This window comes from Pseudophryne corroboree, assembly GCF_028390025.1.
Source record: "Pseudophryne corroboree isolate aPseCor3 chromosome 3 unlocalized genomic scaffold, aPseCor3.hap2 SUPER_3_unloc_18, whole genome shotgun sequence".
Classification (NCBI taxonomy): Eukaryota; Metazoa; Chordata; class Amphibia; order Anura; family Myobatrachidae; genus Pseudophryne; species Pseudophryne corroboree.
In genome coordinates, this window is record NW_026967506.1 from 128,817 (window position 1) to 154,450 (window position 25,634).

Below are 25,634 nucleotides of genomic sequence, written 5' to 3' on the forward strand. Positions count from 1 at the left end.
GAGAGGTGACTGCCGGGAATAGGACATTATACAGTAACACCAGGTGATGTGTCCGGGTGAAGACTGGAGCGGTGACTGCTGGGAATGGGGCATTAGACAGTAACACCGGGGGACATGTCTGGGTGATGACTGGAGAGGTGACTGCTGGGAATGGGACATTATACAGTAACACCAGGGGATGTGTCTGGGTGATTACTGGAGAGGTGATTGCTGGAAATTGGGCATTATACAGTAACACAGCGGGACGTGTCTGAGTGATGACTGGAGAGGTGACTGCTGGGAATGGGACATTATACAGTAACACCAAGGGATGTGTCTGGGTGATGACTGGAGAGGTGACTGCCGGGAATAGGACATTATACAGTAACACCAGGGGATGTGTCCGGGTGAAGACTGGAGCGGTGACTGCTGGGAATGGGGCATTAGACAGTAACACCGGGGGACATGTCTGGGTGATGACTGGAGAGGTGACGGCTGGGAATGGGATATTATACAGTAACACCAGTGGATGTGTCTGGGTGATGACTGGAGAGGTGACTGCTGGGAATGGGACATTATACAGTAACACCAGGGGATGTGTCTGGGTGATTACTGGAGAGGTTATTGCTGGAAATTGGGCATTATACAGTAACACGGCGGGACGTGTCTGGGTGATGACTGGAGAGGTGACTGCTGGGAATGGGACATTATACAGTAACACCAGGGGATGTGTCTGGGTGATGACTGGAGAGGTGACTGCTGGAAATGGGGTATTATACACTAACACCAGGGGACGTGTCTGGGTGATGACTGGAGCGGTGACTGCTGGGAATGGGACATTATACAGTAACACCAGGGGACGTGTCTGGGTGATGACTGGAGAGGTGACTGCTGGAAATTGGGCATTATACAGTAACACGGCGGGACGTGTCTGGGTGATGACTGGAGAGGTGACTGCTGGGAATGGGACATTATACAGTAACACCAGGGGATGTGTCTGGGTGATGACTGGAGAGGTGACTGCTGGGAATGGGGTATTATACAGTAACACCAGGAGACGTGTCTGGGTGATGACTGGAGCGGTGACTGCTGGGAATGGGACATTATACAGTAACACCAGGGGACGTGTCTGGGTGATGACTGGAGAGGTGACTGCTGGGAATGGGACATTATACAGTAACACCAGGGGACGTGTCTGGGTGATGACTGGAGAGGTGACTGCTGGGAATGGAACATTATACAGTAACACCAGGGGATGTGTCTGGGTGATGACTGGAGAGGTGACTGCTGGGAATGGGACATTATACAGTAACACCAGGGGACGTGTCTGGGTGATGACTGGAGAGGTGACTGCTGGGAATGGGACATTATACAGTAACACCGGGGGACGTGTCCGGGTGATGACTGGAGCGGTGACTGCTGGGAATGGGACATTATACAGTAACACCGGGGGATGTGTCTGGGTGATGACTGGAGAGGTGACTGCTGGGAATGGGACATTATACAGTAACACCAGGGGATGTGTCTGGGTGATGACTGGAGAGGTGACTGCTGGGAATGGGGCATTATACAGTAACACCAGGGGATGTGTCTGGGTGATGACTGGAGAGGTGACTGCTGGGAATAGGACATTATACAGTAACACCAGGGGATGTGTCTGGGTGATGACTGGAGAGGTGACTGCTGGGAATGGGGCATTATACAGTAACACCAGGGGATGTGTCTGGGTGATGACTGGAGAGGTGACTGCTGGGAATAGGACATTATACAGTAACACCAGGGGATGTGTCTTGGTGATGACTGGAGAGGTGACTGCTGGGAATAGGACATTATACAGTAACACCAGGGGATGTGTCTTGGTGACGACTGGAGAGGTGACTGCTGGGAATGGGGCATTATAAAGTAACACCAGGGGACGTGTTTGGATGATGACTGGAGAGGTGAATGCTAGGAATGGGGCATTATACAGTAACATCGGGGGATGTGTCTGGGTGATGACTGGAGAGGTGACTGCTGGGAATGGGGCGTTATACAGTAACACCGGGGGACATGTCTGGATGATGACTGGAGAGGTGACTGCCGGGAATGGGACATTATACAGTAACACCAGGGGATGTGTCTGGGTGATGACTGGGGAGGTGACTGCTGGGAATGGGGCATTGTACAGTAACACCGGGGGATGTGCTTGGTGATGACTGGAGAGGTGACTGCTGGGAATGGGGCATTATAAAGTAACCACGGGGGATATGTCTGGGTGATGACTGGAGAGGTGACTGTTGGTAATGGGGCATTATACAGTAACACCGGGGGATGTGTCTGGGTGATGACTGGAGAGGTAACTGCCGGGAAGGGGCATTATACAGTAACACCAAGGGAATGTGTCTGGGTGATGACTGGAGAGGTGATTGCTGGGAATGGGGCATTATACAGTAACTCCAGGAGATGTGTCTGGGTGATGACTGGAGAGGTGACTGCCGGGAATTGGACATTATATAGTAACACATGGGGATGTGTCTGGGTGATGACTGTAGAGGTGACTGCCGGGAAGGGGTATTATACAGTAACACCAGGGGATGTGTCTGGGTGATGTCTGGAGAGGTGACTGCCGGGAATAGGACATTATACAGTAACACCAGGTGATGTGTCCGGGTGAAGACTGGAGCGGTGACTGCTGGGAATGGGGCATTAGACAGTAACACCGGGGGACATGTCTGGGTGATGACTGGAGAGGTGACTGCTGGGAATGGGACATTATACAGTAACACCAGGGGATGTGTCTGGGTGATTACTGGAGAGGTGATTGCTGGAAATTGGGCATTATACAGTAACACAGCGGGACGTGTCTGAGTGATGACTGGAGAGGTGACTGCTGGGAATGGGACATTATACAGTAACACCAAGGGATGTGTCTGGGTGATGACTGGAGAGGTGACTGCCGGGAATAGGACATTATACTGTAACACCAGGGGATGTGTCCGGGTGAAGACTGGAGCGGTGACTGCTGGGAATGGGGCATTAGACAGTAACACCGGGGGACATGTCTGGGTGATGACTGGAGAGGTGACGGCTGGGAATGGGATATTATACAGTAACACCAGTGGATGTGTCTGGGTGATGACTGGAGAGGTAACTGCTGGGAATGGGACATTATACAGTAACACCAGGGGATGTGTCTGGGTGATTACTGGAGAGGTTATTGCTGGAAATTGGGCATTATACAGTAACACGGCGGGACGAGTCTGGGTGATGACTGGAGAGGTGACTGCTGGGAATGGGACATTATACAGTAACACCAGGGGATGTGTCTGGGTGATGACTGGAGAGGTGACTGCTGGAAATGGGGTATTATACACTAACACCAGGGGACGTGTCTGGGTGATGACTGGAGCGGTGACTGCTGGGAATGGGACATTATACAGTAACACCAGGGGACGTGTCTGGGTGATGACTGGAGAGGTGACTGCTGGAAATTGGGCATTATACAGTAACACGGCGGGACGTGTCTGGGTGATGACTGGAGAGGTGACTGCTGGGAATGGGACATTATACAGTAACACCAGGGGATGTGTCTGGGTGATGACTGGAGAGGTGACTGCTGGGAATGGGGTATTATACAGTAACACCAGGAGACGTGTCTGGGTGATGACTGGAGCGGTGACTGCTGGGAATGGGACATTATACAGTAACACCAGGGGACGTGTCTGGGTGATGACTGGAGAGGTGACTGCTGGGAATGGGACATTATACAGTAACACCAGGGGACGTGTCTGGGTGATGACTGGAGAGGTGACTGCTGGGAATGGAACATTATACAGTAACACCAGGGGATGTGTCTGGGTGATGACTGGAGAGGTGACTGCTGGGAATGGGACATTATACAGTAACACCAGGGGACGTGTCTGGGTGATGACTGGAGAGGTGACTGCTGGGAATGGGACATTATACAGTAACACCAGGGGACGTGTCCGGGTGATGACTGGAGCGGTGACTGCTGGGAATGTGACATTATACAGTAACACCGGGGGATGTGTCTGGGTGATGACTGGAGAGGTGACTGCTGGGAATGGGACATTATACAGTAACACCAGGGGATGTGTCTGGGTGATGACTGGAGAGGTGACTGCTGGGAATGGGGCATTATACAGTAACACCAGGGGATGTGTCTGGGTGATGACTGGAGAGGTGACTGCTGGGAATGGGGCATTATACAGTAACACCAGGGGATGTGTCTGGGTGATGACTGGAGAGGTGACTGCTGGGAATAGGACATTATACAGTAACACCAGGGGATGTGTCTGGGTGATGACTGGAGAGGTGACTGCTGGGAATGGGACATTATACAGTAACACCAGGGGACGTGTCTGGGTGATGACTGGAGAGGTGACTGCTGGGAATGGGACATTATACAGTAACACCGGGGGATGTGTCTGGGTGATGACTGGAGAGGTGACTGCTGGGAATGGGACATTATACAGTAACACCAGGGGATGTGTCTGGGTGATGACTGGAGAGGTGACTGCTGGGAATGGTAGATTATACAGTAACACCAGGGGATGTGTCTGGGTGATGACTGTATCACTGTGTGTGTGTCAGGTACCTATAAGGTGTCAGGATGTCACTGTCTATGTCTCCATGCAGGAGGGGGAGTATATAGAGGAACACAGGGGTCTGTACAAGGACGTGATGATGGAGAATCACCGGCCCCTCACATCACTGGGTAAGAGGAGACTGTCATGTATTGTACAGGGAAGAGCAGGTATGGGGGCCCCCTATATACACACACATCACCTGATAATCACATATACACACTGTGACTAGAAGACCTTGCTGTTCCAGGTGATACTGATCACTGATGACCAGAAGTAGGTAGTTACAGGTGTCGGTGGTAGGAGCCTGTGAAGAACGAGCTGTGTCAGGTGCCTGGTGGTCGCAGTGAGTTACCAACCCAGTATGGAATGGGAGGAGTCAGTAACTGGTGGTTACTGATGGTGAGTGGGTATCCCTGAGTGGTGAAGTTAGGCCACTCAGGTTACTCATGGATGAGTAGCCACCCTCTGTTCTATTAGTGTCATAAATCTTTGATTGCCTGGCAGAGTGAGGTCATCTGGTCACATAGTGGTGGCATGGTGGTGGGTTAGTCCCAGGTGGCTTATCAGTCACCAGATTGGGGAAGGAGAGAAGAAACTGAAGCGCAGGAGAATCCACAGGATGGATGCATACAGCGGGATATGCCAAGACACCATAGTGGATCAAGTGATGGAATTTGGAAAGAGGGCAATGGAGCAAGATGTGCCATGACAAGCCGTGGTGTTGTCAGATACTGTACCAAGATCAGGAATTTGTTAGATTTAAGGGCAGTGATGGGAATATTTATTGGCATCTACATGTTTTTGAAAGGTCTTTCAATCTCCTTGATTTGCCTAAGCAGGAGTGGGTCAGTCCTTCTGCCCACTCTGTATGGAGAGACCCTGGGGACTTATCAAGCAGGGGTCACAGAGAACTTTGGATAGTTTGTACGGGCCCTACTACAGCAATATGTTTCACTCCTGAGTCCTACAGAAAAAAGTTCTTCTCAAGAACCCTAGCCGCAGCCATGAGCAGTTCACCACCCAGCTGAGGCAGAACGTTTTAAAGTGTGTTAAGGGACCTGGTGCCAAATCCTGGGATGCCCTATTGTGTCAGGATCAGTTCTGTTGCAGGTGCACCCCAGAGGTAAAGGAGTGGGTGCTAGACCGGGAGCCACCCAACCTAAAGATGATGCCTATAGCTAGCAGAGTATATATGTGCCAGTCCAACTACAGGCAAAAGCCATTGACCAACAGCCAACCCCAAAAGACTATACAGGGACAAGGATTAGACTCTGGGGCCTAAATCAGTATAGCAAGTTGAGACATTTCCCACTCCAGTCAGTCCGTTGTAATGTGGCTTGAGCAGGTGCACTTTGCCAAGAGTTGTCTGCGTCGCCAAACGTTTACCCCAAAATATGTAGGGACATCTGCAGATGGTCCAAGTGAGGCTCCATGCTGGGACTAGGATAAAAAGACTCTGGAGTCTCAATCACCATATTGAGCCCTCGCCCTATTGATTCTGCTGCAGTATTACAGATTCACATTGCCAATGTTACTGTGGCAGATGTTCTGGAGCGAAAGGTACCCATGACAAGGGTCTACCTAGACTGGAGAGCTGGCCAAGAGTTGTGAAATGTTGCTGTCATGGATGGCCTTCCAACTGATGTAGTCCTGGAGAATGTTCATGTTGGAATTGTGTCCACATTTGCTAATGTCATTACCTGGAGTACAGTTGTCTGGATGCACCAGCACAGTCCAGCTCAGAGGAAACAGACCACAGAGGCAAGATCAGCCCATCTATCCAGCAAGCCCCCAACCAAACGGACCCTAGCAATCGCAACCTAAACCCCCATGTAGAGTGACCCAACTGAGGAGAAAGTGAGGTCTTCAAAAAGAAATTTATGGAGACTCTTCAATCTTGTCCATCTCTGGAAGGTAAGAGGCGCCAAGCTGGCAGTGACCTTTCAAGAATGAGTGTAGGGAATGTAACCTGGCAGGAATCCAGAGAGGTAGAAGGGGATAGACAAGACAGGGAACATAATAAAACAATCTGATGCAACAGATCTATGCACTCAAAATATGAAATATAAACAGGGGAGAAAAAGAGGGAAAAATAAGTATTAGTAGCTGGAAGAATTATAGAAATATACAGTATGTTGTGTCACCACTTTTGGGTTCATTTACACCCACATGGATGTGGTGGCACAACATATATATATATTTATTACATCCTAGAGGATGCTGGGGACTCCGTAAGGACCATGGGGTATAGACGGGCTCCGCAGGAGACATGGGCACTCTAAAGACTTTAGATGGGTGTGAACTGGCTCCTCCCTCTATGCCCCTCCTCCAGACCTCAGTTAGATCCTGTGCCCAGAGGAGACTGGAAGCACTGCAGGGGAGCTCTCCTGAGTTTCTCTGAAAAGACTTTTGTTAGGTTTTTTATTTTCAGGGAGCTCTGCTGGCAACAGACTCCGTGCATCGTGGGACTGAGGAGAGAGAAGCAGACCTACTTACATGATAGGCTCTGCTTCTTAGGCTACTGGACACCATTAGCTCCAGAGGGTCGGAACACAGGTGTCGTCCTCGCTGTTCGTCCCGGAGCCGCGCCGCCGTCCTCTTCACAGAGCCAGAAGATAGAAGCCGGGTGAGTATAAGAAGAAAGAAGACTTCACAGGCTGCAGAAGACTTCAGATCTTCACTGAGGTACCGGCTAGCATATTAGATACTGCGGAGGCAGTATATTAAAAAAAAAAACGCCAGTATAAAGAATTTGAGCGGGACTTAAGCCCGCCGACAAGGGGGTGGAGCTTGATCCTCCAGCACTAACCAGCGCCATTTTCTCCACAGCAAGCTGCAGAGAAGCTGCTCCCCGGACTCTCCCCTGCTGAGCAAGTACAGAGGGCAAAAACGAGGGGGGGGGGCACATTTAATTGGCGTAGTAAGTGTATTATTTATCTATAAAAGCGCTGTACAGACTGGGATTTTGTTCCAGTGGCGCTGGGTGTGTGCTGGCATACTCTCTCTCTGTCTCTCCAAAGGGCCGTATTGGGGGGCTGTCCCCATATTTGTTTATCCCAGTGTGTGTGGGGGTGTCAGTACGTGTGTGTCGGCATGTCTGAAGCGGAAGGCTCGTCTAGGGAGGAGGTGGAGCAGATGATTGTGGTGTCTCCGTCGGCACCACCGACACCTGATTGGTTGGATATGTGGAATGTTTCAAATGCAAATGTGACTTTGTTACATAAAAGATTGGACAAAGCAGAGTCCAGGGAATCAGCAGGGAGTCAATCCATGGCTTTTACTGTGTCACAAGGCCCTTCGGGGTCTCGTGAACGTCTCCTTTCCCAGATAGCAGACACTGATACCGACACGGATTCTGACTCCAGTGTCGACTATGATGATGCGAGGTTACACCCACGGGTGGCCAAGAGTATTCATTATATGATTATTGCAATAAAATATGTTTTGCATATCACAGAGGACCCCTCTGTCCCTGACACGAGGGTGCACATGTTTAAGGAAAAGAAACCTGAGGAAACGTTTCCCCCATCTCATGAGCTGAACGCTTTATTTGAAAAAGCTTGGGAAACTCCAGACAAGAAACTGCAGATTCCCAAGAGAATTATTACGGCGTATCCTTTCCCCTCACAGGACAGGTTATGGCGGGAATCCTCGCCCACGGTGGACAAGGCTTTGACGCGCTTGTCCAAAAAGGTGGCGCTACCGTCTCCAGCACATACGGGTGCCTTGCTCAGACCGGCAGTAGCGTCGGCATGGGTGGGTAGCGCAATTGCAGCATGGGCAGATAACTTGTCATCTGACATTGACACCCTAGATAAGGATAGCATTTTATTAACCTTGGGTCACATTAAAGACGCAGCGTTATATATGAGAGAGGCTGCGAGAGACATTGGGCTGTTGGGTTCAAGAGCCAATGCCATGGCAATTTCTGCTAGACGGTCCCTGTGGACCGGCCAATGGATGGGTGATGCCGATTCAAAGAGACTTATGGAAACTTTACCTTACAAGGGTGAGGTTTTATTTGGGGAGGGCCTCGCGGACCTGGTTTCCACAGCTACCGAGGGGAAGTCTTCTTTTTTGCCTTATGTTCCCCCACAGCGAAAGAAAACACCTCAATATCAGATGCAGTCCTTTCGGTTGCATAAGTCCAGAAGGGGTCGGGGCTCTTCCTTCCTCGCCAGAGGTAAGGGTAGAGGGAAAAGAATGTCTGCTACGGCTAGTTCCCAGGAACAAAAGTCCTCCCCGGCTTCTACAAAATCCACCGCATGACGCTGGGGCTCCACTGAGGGAGTCCGCGCCGGGTGGGGCACGTCTTCGACTCTTCAGCCAGGTCTGGGTTCAGTCAGATTTGGATTTTTGGGCAATCGAAATTGTATCCCAAGGCTCCAAACTGGAATTTGAAGAGGTGCCTCCTCGCCGATTTTTCAAATCGGCTTTGCCAGCTTCTCCCCCAGAGAGGGAAATAGTTTCAGCTGCCATACAAAAGCTGTGTCAACAGCAAGTGATTATCAAGGTTCCCCTAATGCAACAGGGGAAAGGGTACTATTCAACCCTGTTTGTGGTCCCGAAACCGGATGGCTCGGTCACACCCATTCTGAATCTAAAATCCCTGAACCTGTATTTGAAAAAGATGGAATCTCTCCGGGCAGTGATCTCCAGCCTGGAAGGGGGGGATTTTATGGTATCACTAGACATAAAGGATGCTTACCTTCATGTCCCCATTTATCCCCCTCATCAGGCGTACCTGAGATTCGCTGTGCAGGACTGTCATTACCAGTTTCAGACGTTGCCGTTTGGGCTTTCCACGGCCCCGAGGATTTTCACCAAGGTAATGGCGGAAATGATGGTGCTCCTGCGCAGGCAAGGAGTCACAATTATCCCATACTTGGACGATCTCCTGATAAAAGCGAGATCGAGAGATCAATTGCTGAAAAGCGTGTCGCTCTCCCTGAGAGTCCTGCAGCAACATGGCTGGATCCTAAATCTACCAAAGTCGCAGTTGATTCCAACGACTCGGATATTATTTTAAGGTATGATTCTGGACACGGAAAAGAAGAGGGTTTTTCTCCCAACGGAAAAAGCCCAGGAACTCCAGAACATGGTCAGAGACCTGCTAAAACCAAAAAGAGTGTCAGTTCATCAATGCACTCGAGTACTGGGAAAAATGGTGGCGGCCTACGAGGCCATCCCCTTCGGCAGGTTCCATGCGAGGACGTTTCAGTGGGACCTTCTGGACAAGTGGCCAGGGTCCCATCTACAAATACATCAGAAAATAAGCCTGTCCCCCAGGGCCAGGGTGTCTCTCCTGTGGTGGCTTCAGAGTGCTCACCTTCTAGAGGGTCGCAGGTTCGGCATTCAAGACTGGGTTCTAGTGACCACGGACGCGAGCCTCCGAGGATGGGGAGCAGTCACACAAGGAAGAAATTTTCAGGGACTATGGTCAAGCCAGGAGGCTTGTCTACACATCAACGTGCTGGAATTAAGGGCCATATACAACGGCCTACGACAAGCGGAGAATCTTCTTCGTGACCTACCCGTTCTGATTCAATCAGACAACGTCACAGCCATGGCTCATGTAGACCGCCAAGGCGGGACAAGGAGCAGAGTAGCAATGGCGGAAGCCACCGGGATTCTTCGCTGGGCGGAAAATCACGTAAGCGCTCTGTCAGCAGTCTTCATTCCGGGAGGGGACAACTGGGAAGCAGACTTTCTCAGCAGACACGATCTCCATCCAGGAGAGTGGGGTCTTCATCAAGAAGTTTTTGCAGAGATAACAAGTCATTGGAGACTTCCTCAAATAGACATGATGGCGTCACGCCTCAACAAGAAGCTTCGGAGGTATTGTTCCAGGTCAAGGGACCCTCAGGCAGAAGCGGTGGACGCCCTGGTGACACCATGGGTGTTTCAGTCGGTCTATGTGTTCCCTCCTCTTCCGCTCATCTCAAAAATATTGAGAATCTTAAGACGAAAAAGAGTGCAGACAATACTCATTGTTCCGGATAGGCCTCGAAGGGCCTGGTATTCAGATCTCCAGGAAATGCTCACAGAAGATCCGTGGCCTCTTCCTCCCAGGGAGGACCTGTTGCAGCAGGGGCCCTGCGTGTTCCAAGACTTACCGCGGTTACGTTTGACGGCATGGCGGTTGAACACCAAATCCTAGCTAGGAAAGGTATTCCGGGGTAAGTCATCCCTACTCTGATAAAAGCTAGGAAGGAGGTGACGGCGAAACATTATCACCGTATCTGGAGGAAATATGTATCTTGGTGTGAAACCAAGAATGCTCCTACGGAAGATTTCCACCTGGGCCGTTTTCTCCACTTTCTACAGGCAGGAGTGGATATGGGCCTAAAGTTAGGCTCCATTAAGGTGCAGATTTCGGCCCTATCAATATTCTTTCAGAAGGAATTGGCTTCTCTCCCAAAAGTCCAGACTTTTGTAAAGGGAGTGCTGCACATCCAGCTTCCTTTTGTGCCCCCAGTGGCACCATGGGACCTTAACGTGGTGTTACAGTTCCTCAAATCACACTGGTTTGAGCCTCTTCAAACGGTTGAATTAAAATTTCTCACTTGGAAAGTGGTCATGTTATTGGCCTTGGCATCAGCAAGGCGGGTGTCCGAATTGGCGGCTTTGTCTCACAAGAGCCCCTATCTGATTTTCCATGTGGATCGAGCAGAGTTGAGAACTCGTCCTCAATTTCTGCCTAAGGTGGTTTCATCGTTTCATATGAACCAACCTATTGTGGTGCCTGTGGCTACGGGAGATTTGGAGGATTCCAAGTCCCTTGATGTAGTCAGGGCCTTAAAAATTTATGTAGCTAGGATGGCTCGAGTTCGGAAAACTCGTTGTTTGTCCTGTATGCGGCCAACAAAGTTGGCGCTCCTGCTTCTAAGCAGACTATTGCTCGCTGGATCTGTAACACGATTCAGCAGGCTCATTCTACGGCTGGATTGCCGTTACCTAATTCGGTAAAGGCCCATTCCCTATAGGAAGGTGGTCTCTTGGGTGGCTGCCTGAGGCGTCTCAGCATTACAGCTTTGCCGAGCAGCTACTTGGTCGGGTTCAAACACTTTTGCAAAATTCTACAAGTTTGATACCCTGGCTGATGAGGACCTCATGTTTGCTCAATCGGTGCTGCAGAGTCATCCGCACTCTCCCGCCCGGTCTGGAGCTTTGGTATAATCCCCGTGGTCCTTACGGAGTCCCCAGCATCCTCTAGGACGTAAGAGAAAATAAGATTTTAAACCTACCGGTAAATCTTTTTCTCCTAGTCCGTAGAGGATGCTGGGCGCCCGTCCCAGTGCGGACATATTTCTACAAGGCTTGTATATAGTTGTTGCTTACATAAGGGTTATGTTACAGTTTAGATCAGTCCTAGGCTGATGCTGTTTTGTTCATACTGTTAACTGGTTTCGTATATTCCATGTTGTACGGTGTGGGCTGGTATGAATCTTGCCCTTAGATTAACAAAAATCCTTTCCTCGTACTGTCCGTCTCCTCTGGGCACAGTTCTTTAACTGAGGTCTGGAGGAGGGGCATAGAGGGAGGAGCCAGTGCACACCCATCTAAAGTCTTTAGAGTGCCCATGTCTCCTGCAGAGCCCGTCTATACCCCATGGTCCTTATGGAGTCCCCAGCATCCTCTACGGACTAGGAGAAATGATTTACCGGTAGGTTTAAAATCCAATGTTTTCTGCATAATATGACTGCCAGCTACTAATTCTTATTTTTCCCACCCTAGACAGGCAGGGAACATGTCCAGCTGGAGTCCCCAGGGAATCAGGAAGGTAGTAATGGGTAAACCAGACAAGGAACATGTCCAGCTGGAGTCCCCAGGGAATCAGGAAGGTAGCAATGGGTAAATCAGACAGAGAACATGTCCAGCTGGTGTCCCCAGGGAGCCTGGAAGGTCGAAGTGGATGGAACAGGCAGGGAACATGTCCAGCTGGAGTCCCCAGGGAGCCAGGAAGGTAGAAGTGGATGGAACAGGCAGGGAACATGTCCAGCTGGAGTCCCCAGGGTATCAGGAAGGTAGCAATGGGTAAATCAGACAGAGAACATGTCCAGCTGGTGTCCCCAGGGAGCCTGGAAGGTAGAAGTGGATGGAACAGGCAGGGAACATGTCCAGCTGGAGTCCCCAGGGAATCAGGAAGGTAGCAATGGGTAAATCAGACAGAGAACATGTCCAGCTGGTGTCCCCAGGGAGCCTGGAAGGTAGAAGTGGATGGAACAGGCAGGGAACATGTCCAGCTGGAGTCCCCAGGGAATCAGGAAGGTAGCAATGGGTAAATCAGACAGAGAACATGTCCAGCTGGTGTCCCCAGGGAGCCTGGAAGGTAGAAGTGGATGGAACAGGCAGGGAACATGTGCAGCTGGTGTCCTCAGGGAGCCAGGAAGGTAGAAGTGGATGGAACAGACAGGGAACATGTCCAGCTGGTGTCCCCAGGGAGCCTGGAAGGTAGAAGTGGATGGAACAGGCAGGGAACATGTCCAGCTGGTGTCCTCAGGGAGCCAGGAAGGTAGAAGTGGATGGAACAGGCAGGGAACATGTCCAGCTGGTGTCCTCAGGGAGCCAGGAAGGTAGAAGTGGATGGAACAGGCAGGGAACATGTCCAGCTGGTGTCCTCAGGGAGCCAGGAAGGTAGAAGTGGATGGAACAGACAGAGAACATGTCCAGCTGGTGTCCTCAGGGAGCCAGGAAGGTATTAGTGGATGGAACAGACAGGGAACATGTCCAGCTGGTGTCACCAGGGAGCCAGGAAGGTAGAAGTGGATGGAACAGACAGGGAACATGTCCAGCTGGTGTCCCCAGGGAGCCTGGAAGGTAGAAGTGGATGGAACAGGCAGGGAACATGTCCAGCTGGTGTCCTCAGGGAGCCAGGAAGGTAGAAGTGGATGGAACAGGCAGGGAACATGTCCAGCTGGTGTCCTCAGGGAGCCAGGAAGGTATTAGTGGATAGGACAGACAGGGAACATGTCCAGCTGGTGTCACCAGGGAGACAGGAAGGTACAAGTGGGACAGACAGTGAACATGTCCAGCTGGAGTCCCAAGGGAGCCAGGAAGGTACAAGTGGGACAGACAGGGAACATGTCCAGCTGGTGTCACCAGGGAGACAGGAAGGTACAAGTGGGACAGACAGTGAACATGTCCAGCTGGAGTCCCAAGGGAGCCAGGAAGGTACAAGTGGGACAGACAGGGAACATGTCCAGCTGGTGTCCACAGGGAGCCAGGAAGGTAGAACTGGATGGAACAGACAGGGATCATGACCAGCTGATGTCCCCAGGAAGGTAGTAATGGGTAAACCAGACAGGGAACATGTCCAGCTGGTGTCACCAGGGAGCCAGGAAGGTAGAACTGGATGGAACAGACAGGGATCATGACCAGCTGATGTCCCCAGGAAGGAAGTAATGGGTAAACCATACAGGGAACATATCCTGCTGGTGTCACCAAGCAACCAGGAAGGTAGAAGTGGATGGAACAGGCAGGGAACATGTCCAGCTGGTGTCCCCAGGGAGCCAGGAAGGTAGAAGTGGATGGAACAGGCAGGGAACATGTTCCGGTGATGTCCCCAGTGAGCCAGGAAGGTAGAAGTGGATGGAACAGATAGGGAACATGTCCAGCTGGTTTCACTAAGGAGCCAGGAAGGTAGGAGTGGATGGACCAGGCAAGGAACATGTCCAGCTGGTGTCCCCAAGGAGCCAGGAAGGTAGAAGTGGATGGAACATGCAGGGAACATGTCCAGCTGGTGTCCCCAGGGACCTTTCATGCACAGCTACTGTCAGTCGCCCGCGACACCCTTCGGCCGATACACTGCCCTGACCAGAAATGTCAAATGATGTATGTCAGTGGCTTGGGTGCTCCAGTGTTCGTGTTTACTGCAGGTCACTGCCCATAGTTGTGCTCTTACAACAAGTGGCTGTGGACATGGTAGGTCTACTCCCTGAGGAACTGTAGGGCCTTACCAACAAGTTGTTCCTGACTTTGGTTCTGTAGTGACACCCCGTGCAGATTGAACTAGTAAGGGTCTTCCCAAGTCAGTGTACCCGTTTGTGAGTTGGCATTCCAGTCATTGTGGCAGGCTTTGGTACCCGCTCCAGTGCTGAACTCATGATCAGGACATTGTCGTACGATCTAATGCGCCACGACACGGGCTGGGAGCAGTACTGAGCCTGGAGGGGCCATATTGAAAATGAATGTTTAGCAATTGTTTGGGCAGTGAAGAAGCTCCAGTCCTATTTGTGTGGCCAACATGTTATTGTGGTGATTGTTTGCATTCCTTTAAAGTGGCTACAAGACACAATGGGGTGGGGGAAGATGGCAGACCGTTGTGGTAGAGCCTTACACTTTATATTTATGTCTTTCATATTATTAATAAGCAAGGCAGGAGTTACAGCCATGTGGATGGACTGTCTCGTCAGGAAGAGACTGAAACCCACCCCACCCCCTGGATTTCCCGATGATCCAAAGTACTGCAGGGCCATGAGATAAACTGTTGGGCCATGCTCTGCTGGTGGCCCTCATTGTAGTGCACAGTAGGGAGTGTTCCTGTATTGCGGAGTTCTCTAAGAAGGTGATTAGGAAAGTCAGAGCTATGTGCTAAATCAGATTGGGTTGCGGTATGCTGGTCTGGGTGGTAGATACATTGAAGGAAGAAGGCAATTGTTTAGTTCCTGTGAAATGTCAGCTCTTATATTTTGTGAGACAGTAATCTGATTTGTGTAGTAATATAAGAGGTCCGTGTGGGTGGCTTACCCCCTGTTATATTAGAGGGCTGTGAGCCCACACATGCACCTTCTGATAATCACATATATATACTGTACTCAGTCACTGTGTGTCTCCTACAGATGGGCCCAGTAACAGAGATGCCCCAGAGAGATGTCCCCATCCTCTGTATTCCCAGGATTGTACAGAGGAGAATCACAGGACCCCACAGGAGGATCAGGTAGGTGGGATTTAGGGTCTCCCCAATATACCAAAGTGACTGTCACTGTATGATCTGTAAAGCAGCTGTCTACATTTTATGCACTGATATTCTATAGATACATTTTAGTTGGTTTTTTTAATTAAACATTATTAATGTTTTTTATTGTTTTTTGTTTTATTTAGGGTGAAGAACTGACTGATTTAAAGAAAGAAGATAAAGAGGAAAAAGAAGAGACGTATGTGACTGATATAAAGGCAGAAGATATAGAGGGAGCAGAAGAGACGTATGTGACTGATATAAAGGCAGAAGATATAGATGGAGAAGAAGAGACGTATGTGACTGATATAAAGGCAGAAGATATAGAGGGAGAAGAAGAGACGTCTGTGACTGATATAAAGGCAGAAGATATAGAGGGAGAAGAAGAGACGTATGTGACTGATATAAAGGCAGAAGATATAGAGGGAGAAGAAGAGACGTATGTGACTGATATGAAGGCAGAAGATATAGAGGGAGAAGAAGAGACGTATGTGACTGATATAAAGGCAGAAGACATAGAGGGAGAAGAAGAGACGTATGTGACTGATATAAAGGCAGAAGATATAGAGGGAGAAGAAGAGACGTATGTGACTGATATAAAGACAGAAGATATAGAGGAAGAAGAAGAGACGTATGTGACTGATATAAAGGCAGAAGATACAGAGGGAGAAGAAGAGACGTATGTGACTGATATAAAGGCAGAAGATATAGAGGGAGAAGAAGAGACGGATGTGACTGATATAAAGGCAGAAGATATAGAGGGAGAAGAAGAGACGTATGTGAGGGGTGATCAGCAGTGTAAGGAGGAGGAGATCCCTACAGATATCAGCACAGGTGAGTAATAAACTACAGCAGTCTCTCATACTACACCTTCCTCTGTCAGTACAAATTAATGAGGAATATGTATAAGTATATTCCTGCTCTCCCCCTCACTTCATGTCACTGTGTGTCACCAGCCCAAAGATCTGACCAGTCTCCTCCCCACATTCTCCGGTGTATCTCATACATCAGGAGACATCAGCCCCTATTATACTCCTGCTCTCCTCACATCATGTCACTGTGTGTTACCAGCCCAGAGATCTGACCAGTCTCCTCCCCACACTCTGTGGTGTATCTCATACATCTGGAGCCATCAGCCCCTATTATACTCCTGCTCTCCCCCTCACATCATGTCACTGTGTGTTACCAGCCAAGAGATCTGACCAGTCTCCTTCCCACACTCTCTGGCGTATCTCATACATCAGGAGCCATCTGTCCCTATTATACTCCTACTCTCCTCCTCACATCATGTCACTGTGTGTTACCAACCCAGAGATCTGACCAGTCTCCTCCCCACACTCTGTGGTGTATCTCATACATCAGGAGCCATCAGCTCCTATAATACTCCTGCTCTTCTCCTCACATCATGTCACTGTGTTACTAGCTCAGAGATCTGACCAGTTTCCTCCCCACACTCTCTGGTGTATCTCATACATCAGGAGCCATCAGCCCCTATTATACTCCTGCTCTTCTCCTCACATCATGTCACTGTGTATTACCAGCCCAGAGATCTGACCAGTCTCCTTCCCACACTCTCTGGTGTATCTCATACATCAGGAGGCATCAGCCACTATTATACTCCTGCTCTCCCCCTCACATCATGTCACTGTATGTTACCAACCCAGAAATCTGACCAGTTTCCTCCCCACACTCTCTGGTGTATCTCGTACATCAGGAGACATTAGCCCCTATTATACTCCTGCTCTCCCCTCACATCATGTCACTTTGTGTTACCAGCCCAGAGATCTGACCAGTCTCCTCCCCACACTCTCTGGTTTATCTCATACATCAGGAGCCATCAGCCCCTATTATACTCCTGCTCTCCCCCTCACATCATGTCACTGTGTGTTACCAGCCCAGAGATCTGACCAGTCTCCTCCCCACACTCTCTGGTGTATCTCATACATCAGGAGCAATCTCCCCTATTATACTCCTGCTCTCCCCCTCACATCATGTCACTGTGTGTTACCAGCCCAGAGATCTGACCAGTCTCCTCCCCACACTCTCTGGTGTATCTCATACATCAGGAGACATCAGCCCCTATTATACTCCTGCTCTCCCCTGACATCATGTCACTGTGTGTTACCAGCCCAGAGATCTGACCAGTCTCCTCCTCACACTCTCTGGTGTATCTCATACATCAGAAGCCCTCAGCCCCTATTTCTCTGACGTCCTAAGTGGATGCTGGGACTCCGTAAGGACCATGGGGAATAGCGGCTCCGCAGGAGACTGGGCACATCTAAAGAAAGCTTTAGGACTACCTGGTGTGCACTGGCTCCTCCCACTATGACCCTCCTCCAGACCTCAGTTAGAATCTTGTGCCCGGCTGAGCTGGATGCACACTAGGGGCTCTCCTGAGCTCCTAGAAAAGAAAGTATATTTTAGGTTTTTTATTTTCAGTGAGATCTGCTGGCAACAGACTCACTGCTACGAGGGACTAAGGGGAGAAGAAGCGAACCTACCTGCTCGCAGCTAGTTTGGGCTTCTTAGGCTACTGGACACCATTAGCTCCAGAGGGATCGAACACAGGACCCGACCTCGATCGTCCGGTCCCGGAGCAGCGCCGCCATCCCCCTTACAGAGCCAGAAGCATGAAGATGGTCCTGAAAATCGGCGGCAGAAGACTTCGGTCTTCAACAAGGTAGCGCACAGCACTGCAGCTGTGCGCCATTGCTCCTCATGCACACCTCACACTCCGGTCACTGATGGGTGCAGGGCGCTGGGGGGGCGCCCTGAGCAGCAATATTAACACCTTGGCTGGCAAAATAATAACAATATATAGTCCTAGAGGCTATATATGTGAAAAATACCCCTGCCAGGATCCATAAAAAAGCGGGAGAAAGTCCGCCGAAAAAAGGGGCGGGGCTATTTCCCTCAGCACACTGGCGCCATTTTTCCCTCACAGCTCCGCTGGAAGGATCGCTCCCAGGCTCTCCCCTGCAGTTTCAAGACTACAAAGGGTAAAAAAGAGAGGGGGGGCACTAAATTTAGGCGCAGCAGTATATATATAAGCAGCTATAAGAGAAAATCACTCAGTTATAGTGTTCATCCCTGTGTTATATAGCGCTCTGGTGTGTGCTGGCATACTCTCTCTGTCTCCCCAAAGGGCTTTGTGGGGTCCTGTCCTCTGTCAGAGCATTCCCTGTGTGTGTGCGGTGTGTCGGTACGGCTGTGTCGACATGTTTGAGGAGGAGGCTTATGTGGAGGCGGAGCAGATGCCAATAAATGTGATGTCACCCCCTGCGGGGTCGACACCTGAGTGGATGGTTATGTGGAAGGAATTACGCGACAGTGTCGACTCCTTACATAAAAGGTTTGCCGACATACCAAATATGGGACAGCCGGCTTCTCAGCCTGTGCCTGCCCAGGCGTCTCAAAAGCCATCAGGGGCTCTAAAACGCCCGCTACCTCAGATGGCAGACACAGATGTCGACACGGATACTGACTCCAGTGTCGACGACGATGAGACTAATGTAACTTCCAATAGGGCCACACGTTACATGATTGAGGCAATGAAAAATGTGTTGCACATTTCTGATGTTACCCCAGGAACCACAAAAAAGGGTATTATGTTTGGAGAGAAAAAACTACCAGTAGTTTTTCCTCCATCTGAAGAGTTAAATGAAGTGTGTGAAGAACCGTGGGCTTCCCCCGATAAGAAACTGGTAATCTCTAAAAGGTTACTAATGACGTACCCTTTCCCGCCAGAGGATAGGTCACGTTGGGAAACATCCCCTAGGGTGGATAAAGCGCTCACACGCTTGTCAAAAAAGGTGGCACTACCGTCTCCGGATACGGCCGCCCTAAAGGAGCCTGCTGATAGGAAGCAGGAGGCTATCCTGAAGTCTGTATATACACACACAGGTATTATACTGAGACCAGCTATTGCTTCAGCATGGATGTGCAGTGCTGCAGCTGCGTGGTCAGATTCCCTGTTGGAAAATATTGATACCCTAGACAGGGACACTATATTGCTAACCGTGGAGCATATTAAAGACGCAGTCTTATACATGAGAGATGCACAGAGGGATATTTGCCGGCTGGCATCTAAGTGCAATGTCCATTTCTTATGGACTCGGCAGTGGACAGGTGATGCAGATTCTAAAAGGCACATGGAAGTTTTGCCTTATAAGGGTGAGGAGTTGTTCGGGGATGGTCTCTCGGACCTCGTTTCCACAGCAACAGCTGGGAAGTCAGCATTTTTACCCCATGTTCCCTCACAGCCAAAGAAAGCACCGTATTATCAGGTACAGTCCTTTCGGCCCCATAAGGGCAAGCGGGTTAAAGGCGCGTCCTTTCTGCCCAGAGGCAGAGGTAGAGGGAAAAAGCTGCAGCATACAGCCAGTTTCCAGGAGCAAAAGTCCTCCCCCGCTTCCTCCAAGTCCACCGCATGACGCTGGGGCTCCACAGGTGGAGCCAGGTACGGTGGGGGCCCGTCTCAAAAACTTCAGCAATCAGTGGGCTCGCTCACGGGTGGATCCCTGGATCCTTCAAGTAGTATCTCAGGGGTACAAGCTGGAATTCGAGACGTCTCCCCCCCCGCCGTTTCCTCAAATCTGCCTTGCCAACAACTCCCTCAGGCAGGGAGGCAGTGCTAGAGGCAATTCACAAGCTGTATTCTCAGCAGGTGATAGTCAAGGTGCCCCTCCTTCAACAAGGACGGGGTTACTATTCCACAATGTTTGTGGTACCAAAACTGGACGGTTCGGTGAGACCCATTTTAAATTTGAAATCCTTGAACACATATATAAAAAAATTCAAGTTCAAGATGGAATCGCTCAGGGCTGTTATTGCAAGCCTGGACGAGGGGGATTACATGGTATCACTGGACATCAAGGATGCTTACCTGCATGTCCCCATTTACCATCCTCACCAGGAGTACCTCAGATTTGTGGTACAGGATTGTCATTACCAATTCCAGACGTTGCCGTTTGGTCTGTCCACGGCACCGAGGGTATTTACCAAGGTAATGGCCGAAATAATGACACTCCTTCGAAAAAAGGGAGTTTTAATTATCCCGTACTTGGACGATCTCCTGATAAAGGCGAGGTCCAGGGAGCAGTTGTTGGTCGGGGTAGCACTATCTCGGGAGGTGCTACAACAGCACGGTTGGATTCTAAATATTCCAAAGTCACAGCTGGTCCCTACGACACGTCTACTGTTCCTGGGGATGGTTCTGGACACATAACAGAAAAAAGTGTTTCTCCCGGAGGAGAAGGCCAAGGAGCTGTCATCTCTAGTCAGAGGCCTCCTAAAACCGAAACAGGTGTCAGTGCATCACTGCACGCGAGTCCTGGGAAAAATGGTAGCTTCCTACGAAGCAATTCCATTCGGCAGGTTCCATGCAAGAACTTTTCAGTGGGACCTGTTGGACAAGTGGTCCGGATCGCATCTTCAGATGCATCGGCTGATAACCCTGTCTCCAAGGACCATGGTGTCTCTGCTGTGGTGGCTGCAAAGTGCTCATCTTCAAGAGGGCCGCAGATTCGGCATACAGGACTGGGTCCTGGTGACCACGGATGCCAGCCTTCGAGGCTGGGGGGCAGTCACACAAGGAAGAAACTTCCAAGGACTATGGTCAAGTCAGGAGACTTCCCTACACATAAATATTCTGGAACTGATGGCCATTTTCAATGCCCTAAGTCAGGAAAAACCCCTGCTTCAAAACCAGCCGGTACTGATCCAGTCAGAAAACATCACGGCAGTCGCCCATGTAAACCGACAGGGCGGCACAAGAAGCAGGACGGCGATGGCAGAAGCCACAAGGATTCTCTGATGGGCGGAAAATCACGTGTTAGCACTGTCAGCAGTGTTCATTCCGGGAGTGGACAACTGGGAAGCAGACTTCCTCAGCAGGCACGATCTCCACCCGGGAGAGTGGGGACTTCATCCAGAAGTCTTCCAACTGATTGTAAACCGTTGGGAAAGGCCACAGGTGGACATGATGGTGTCCCGCCTAAACAAAAAGCTAGAAAGATATTGCGCCAGAGCAAGAGACCCTCAGGCGATAGCTGTGGACGCTCTAGTGACACCGTGGGTGTACCGGTCAGTTTATGTGTTCCCTCCTCTTCCTCTCATACCCAAGGTACTGAGGATAATAAGGAGAAGAGGAGTAAGAACTATACTCATTGTTCCGGATTGGCCAAGAAGAGCTTGGTACCCGGAACTTCAAGAAATGATCTCAGAGGACCCATGGCCTCTGCCGCTCAGACAGGACCTGCTGCAGCAGGGGCCCTGTCTGTTCCAAGACTTACCGCGGCTGCGTTTGATGGCATGGCGGTTGAACATCGGATCCTGAAGGAAAAGGGCATTCCGGAGGAAGTCATTCCTACGCTGATGAAAGCTAGGAAAGAAGTGACCGCAAACCATTATCACCGCATTTGGCGAAAATATGTTGCGTGGTGTGAGGCCAGGAAGGCCCCAACGGAGGAATTTCAGCTGGCCCGTTTTCTGCACTTCCTACAGTCAGGGGTGACTATGGGCCTAAAATTGGGTTCCATTAAGGTCCACTTTTCGGCTCTATCGATTTTCTTCCAGAGAGAACTGGCTTCACTACCTGAAGTTCAGACTTTTGTTAAGGGAGTGCTGCATATTCAGCCCCCTTTTGTGCCTCCAGTGGCACCTTGGGATCTCAACGTGGTGTTGGATTTCTTAAAGTCACATTGGTTTGAGCCACTTAAAACCGTGGAATTAAAATATCTCACGTGGAAAGTGGTCATGCTGTTGGCCTTGGCTTCGGCCAGGCGTGTGTCAGAATTGGCGGCTTTGTCATGTAAAAGCCCTTATCTAATTTTCCATATGGATAGGGCAGAATTGAGGACTCGTCCCCAGTTTCTCCCTAAGGTGGTATCAGCCTTTCATTTGAACCAACCTATCGTGGTGCCTGCGGCTACTAAAGACTTGGAGGCTTCCAAGTTGTTGGACGTAGTCAGGGCCCTGAAAATGTATGTTTCCAGGATGGCTAGTGTCAGGAAAACTGACTCGCTATTTATCCTGTATGCACCCAACAAACTGGGTGCTCCTGCTTCAAAGCAGACTATTGCTCGCTGGATCTGTAGTACGATTCAGCTTGCACATTCTGCGGCTGGACTGCCGCACCCTAAATCAGTGAAAGCCCATTCCACAAGGAAGGTGGGCTCTTCTTGGGCGGCTGCCCGAGGGGTCTCGGCTTTACAACTTTGCCGAGCAGCTACTTGGTCGGGGTCAAACACATTTGCTAAATTCTACAAGTTTGACACCCTGGCTGAGGAGGACCTAGAGTTTGCCCATTCGGTGCTGCAGAGTCATCCGCACTCTCCCGCCCGTTTGGGAGCTTTGGTATAATCCCCATGGTCCTTACGGAGTCCCAGCATCCACTTAGGACGTCAGAGAAAATAAGATTTTACTCACCGGTAAATCTATTTCTCGTAGTCCGTAGTGGATGCTGGGCGCCCATCCCAAGTGCGGATTGTCTGCAATACTTGTATATAGTTATTGTTTAACTAAAGGGTTATTGTTGAGCCATCTGTTGAGAGGCTCAGTTATATTTCATACTGTTAACTGGGTATAGTATCACGAGTTATACGGTGTGATTGGTGTGGCTGGTATGAGTCTTACCCGGGATTCAAAATCCTTCCTTATTGTGTCAGCTCTTCCGGGCATAGTATCCTAACTGAGGTCTGGAGGAGGGTCATAGTGGGAGGAGCCAGTGCACACCAGGTAGTCCTAAAGCTTTCTTTAGTTGTGCCCAGTCTCCTGCGGAGCCGCTATTCCCCATGGTCCTTACGGAGTCCCAGCATCCACTACGGACTACGAGAAATAGATTTACCGGTGAGTAAAATCTTATTTATACTCCTGCTCTCCCCCTCACATCATGTCACTGTGTGTTACCAGCCCAGATATCTGACCAGACTCCTCCCCACACTCTCTGGTGTATCTCATACATCAGAAGACATCAGCCCCTATTATACTCCTGCTCTCCTCCTCACATCATGTCACTGTGTGTTACCAGCCCAGAGATCTGACCAGTCTCCTCCCCACACTCTCTGGTGTATCTCATACATCAGGAGCCATCAGCCTCTATTATACTCCTGCTCTCCCCCTCACATCATGTCACTGTGTGTTACCAGTCCAGAGATCTGACCAGACTCCTCCCCACACTCTCTGGTGTATCTCATACATCAGAAGACAGCAGCCCCTATTATACTCCTGCTCTCCTCCTCACATCATGTCACTGTGTGTTACCAGCCCAGAGATCTGACCAGTCTCCTCCCCACACTCTCTGGTGTATCTCATACATCAGGAGCCATCTGTCCCTATTATACTCCTGCTCTCCTCCTCACATCATGTCACTGTGTGTTACCAGCCCAGAGATCTGACCAGTCTCCTCCCCACACTCTCTGGTGTATCTCATACATCAGGAGCCATCTGTCCCTATTATACTCCTGCTCTCCCCCTCACATCATGTCACTGTCTGTTACAAGCCCAGAGATCTGACCAGTCTCCTCCCCACACTCTCTGGTGTATCTCATACATCAGGAGCCATCTGTCCCTATTATACTCCTGCTCTCCTCCTCACATCATGTCACTGTGTGTTACCAGCCCAGAGATCTGACCAGTCTCCTCCCCACACTCTCTGGTGTATCTCATACATCAGGAGCCATCTGTCCCTATTATACTCCTGCTCTCCTCCTCACATCATGTCACTGTGTGTTACCAGCCCAGAGATCTGACCAGTCTCCTCCTCACACTCTCTGGTGTATCTCATACATCAGAAGCCCTCAGCCCCTATTATACTCCTGCTCCCCCCCTCACATCATGTCACTGTGTGTTACCAGCCCAGATATCTGACCAGACTCCTCCCCACACTCTCTGGTGTATCTCATACATCAGGAGCCATCAGTCCCTATTATACTCCTGCTCTCCTCCTCACATCATGTCACTGTGTGTTACCAGCCCAGAGATCTGACCAATCTCCTCCCCACACTCTCTGGTGTATCTCATACATCAGAAGACATCAGCCCCTATTATACTCCTGCTCTCCCCCTCACATCATGTCACTGTGTGTTACCAGCCCAGATATCTGACCAGACTCCTCCCCACACTCTCTGGTGTATCTCATACATCAGAAGACATCAGCCCCTATTATACTCCTGCTCTCCTCCTCACATCATGTCACTGTGTGTTACCAGTCCAGAGATCTGACCACACTCCTCCCCACACTCTCTGGTGTATCTCATACATCAGAAGACATCAGCCCCTATTATACTCCTGCTCTCCTCCTCACATCATGTCACTGTGTGTTACCAGCCCAGAGATCTGACCAGTCTCCTCCCCACACTCTCTGGTGTATCTCATACATCAGGAGCCATCTGTCCCTATTATACTCCTGCTCTCCTCCTCAGGTCATGTCACTGTCTGTTACAAGCCAAGAGATCTGACCAGTCTCCTCCCCACACTCTCTGGTGTATCTCATACATCAGGAGCCATCTGTCCCTATTATACTCCTGCTCTCCTCCTCACATCATGTCACTGTGTGTTACCAGCCCAGAGATCTGACCAGTCTCCTCCCCACACTCTCTGGTGTATCTCATACATCAGGAGCCATCAGCTCCTATTATACTCCTGCTCTTCTCCTCACATCATGTCACTGTGTGTTACTAGCTCAGAGATCTGACCAGTTTCCTCCCCACACTCTCTGGTGTATCTCATACATCAGGAGCCATCAGCCCCTATTATACTCCTGCTCTTCTCCTCACATCATGTCACTGTGTGTTACCAGCCCAGAGATCTGACCAGTCTCCTTCCCACACTCTCTGGTGTATCTCATACATCAGGAGGCATCGGCCACTATTATACTCCTGGTCTCCCCCTCACATCATGTCACTGTGTATTACCAGCCCAGAGATCTGACCAGTCTCCTCCCCACACTCTCTGGTGTATCTCATACATCAGGAGCCATCAGCCCCTATTATACTCCTGCTCTCCCCTGACATCATGTCACTGTGTGTTACCAGCCCAGAGATCTGACCAGTCTACTCCTCACACTCTCTGGTGTATCTCATACATCAGAAGCCCTCAGCCCCTATTAT

The 25,634-nt window shown here is 50.2% G+C and overlaps 2 protein-coding genes across 2 annotated transcripts in view; one reads left to right on the forward strand and one right to left on the reverse strand.

Moving 5' to 3' along the window:
- LOC134983565 (lactase/phlorizin hydrolase-like) overlaps positions 1-25,634 on the reverse strand; it is a 744,668-nt gene that overhangs the window by 79,861 nt on the left and 639,173 nt on the right. The window lies entirely within an intron of this gene.
- LOC134983562 (oocyte zinc finger protein XlCOF6-like) overlaps positions 4,622-25,634 on the forward strand; it is a 35,920-nt gene continuing 14,907 nt past the window's right edge. The window contains exons 1-3 of the mRNA XM_063949216.1: positions 4,622-4,696; positions 15,410-15,507; positions 15,672-16,359. Of these exons, the coding sequence (XP_063805286.1) occupies positions 4,663-4,696; positions 15,410-15,507; positions 15,672-16,359 (820 nt within the window). The 5' untranslated portion in view covers positions 4,622-4,662. The remainder of the gene's footprint in view (positions 4,697-15,409; positions 15,508-15,671; positions 16,360-25,634) is intronic.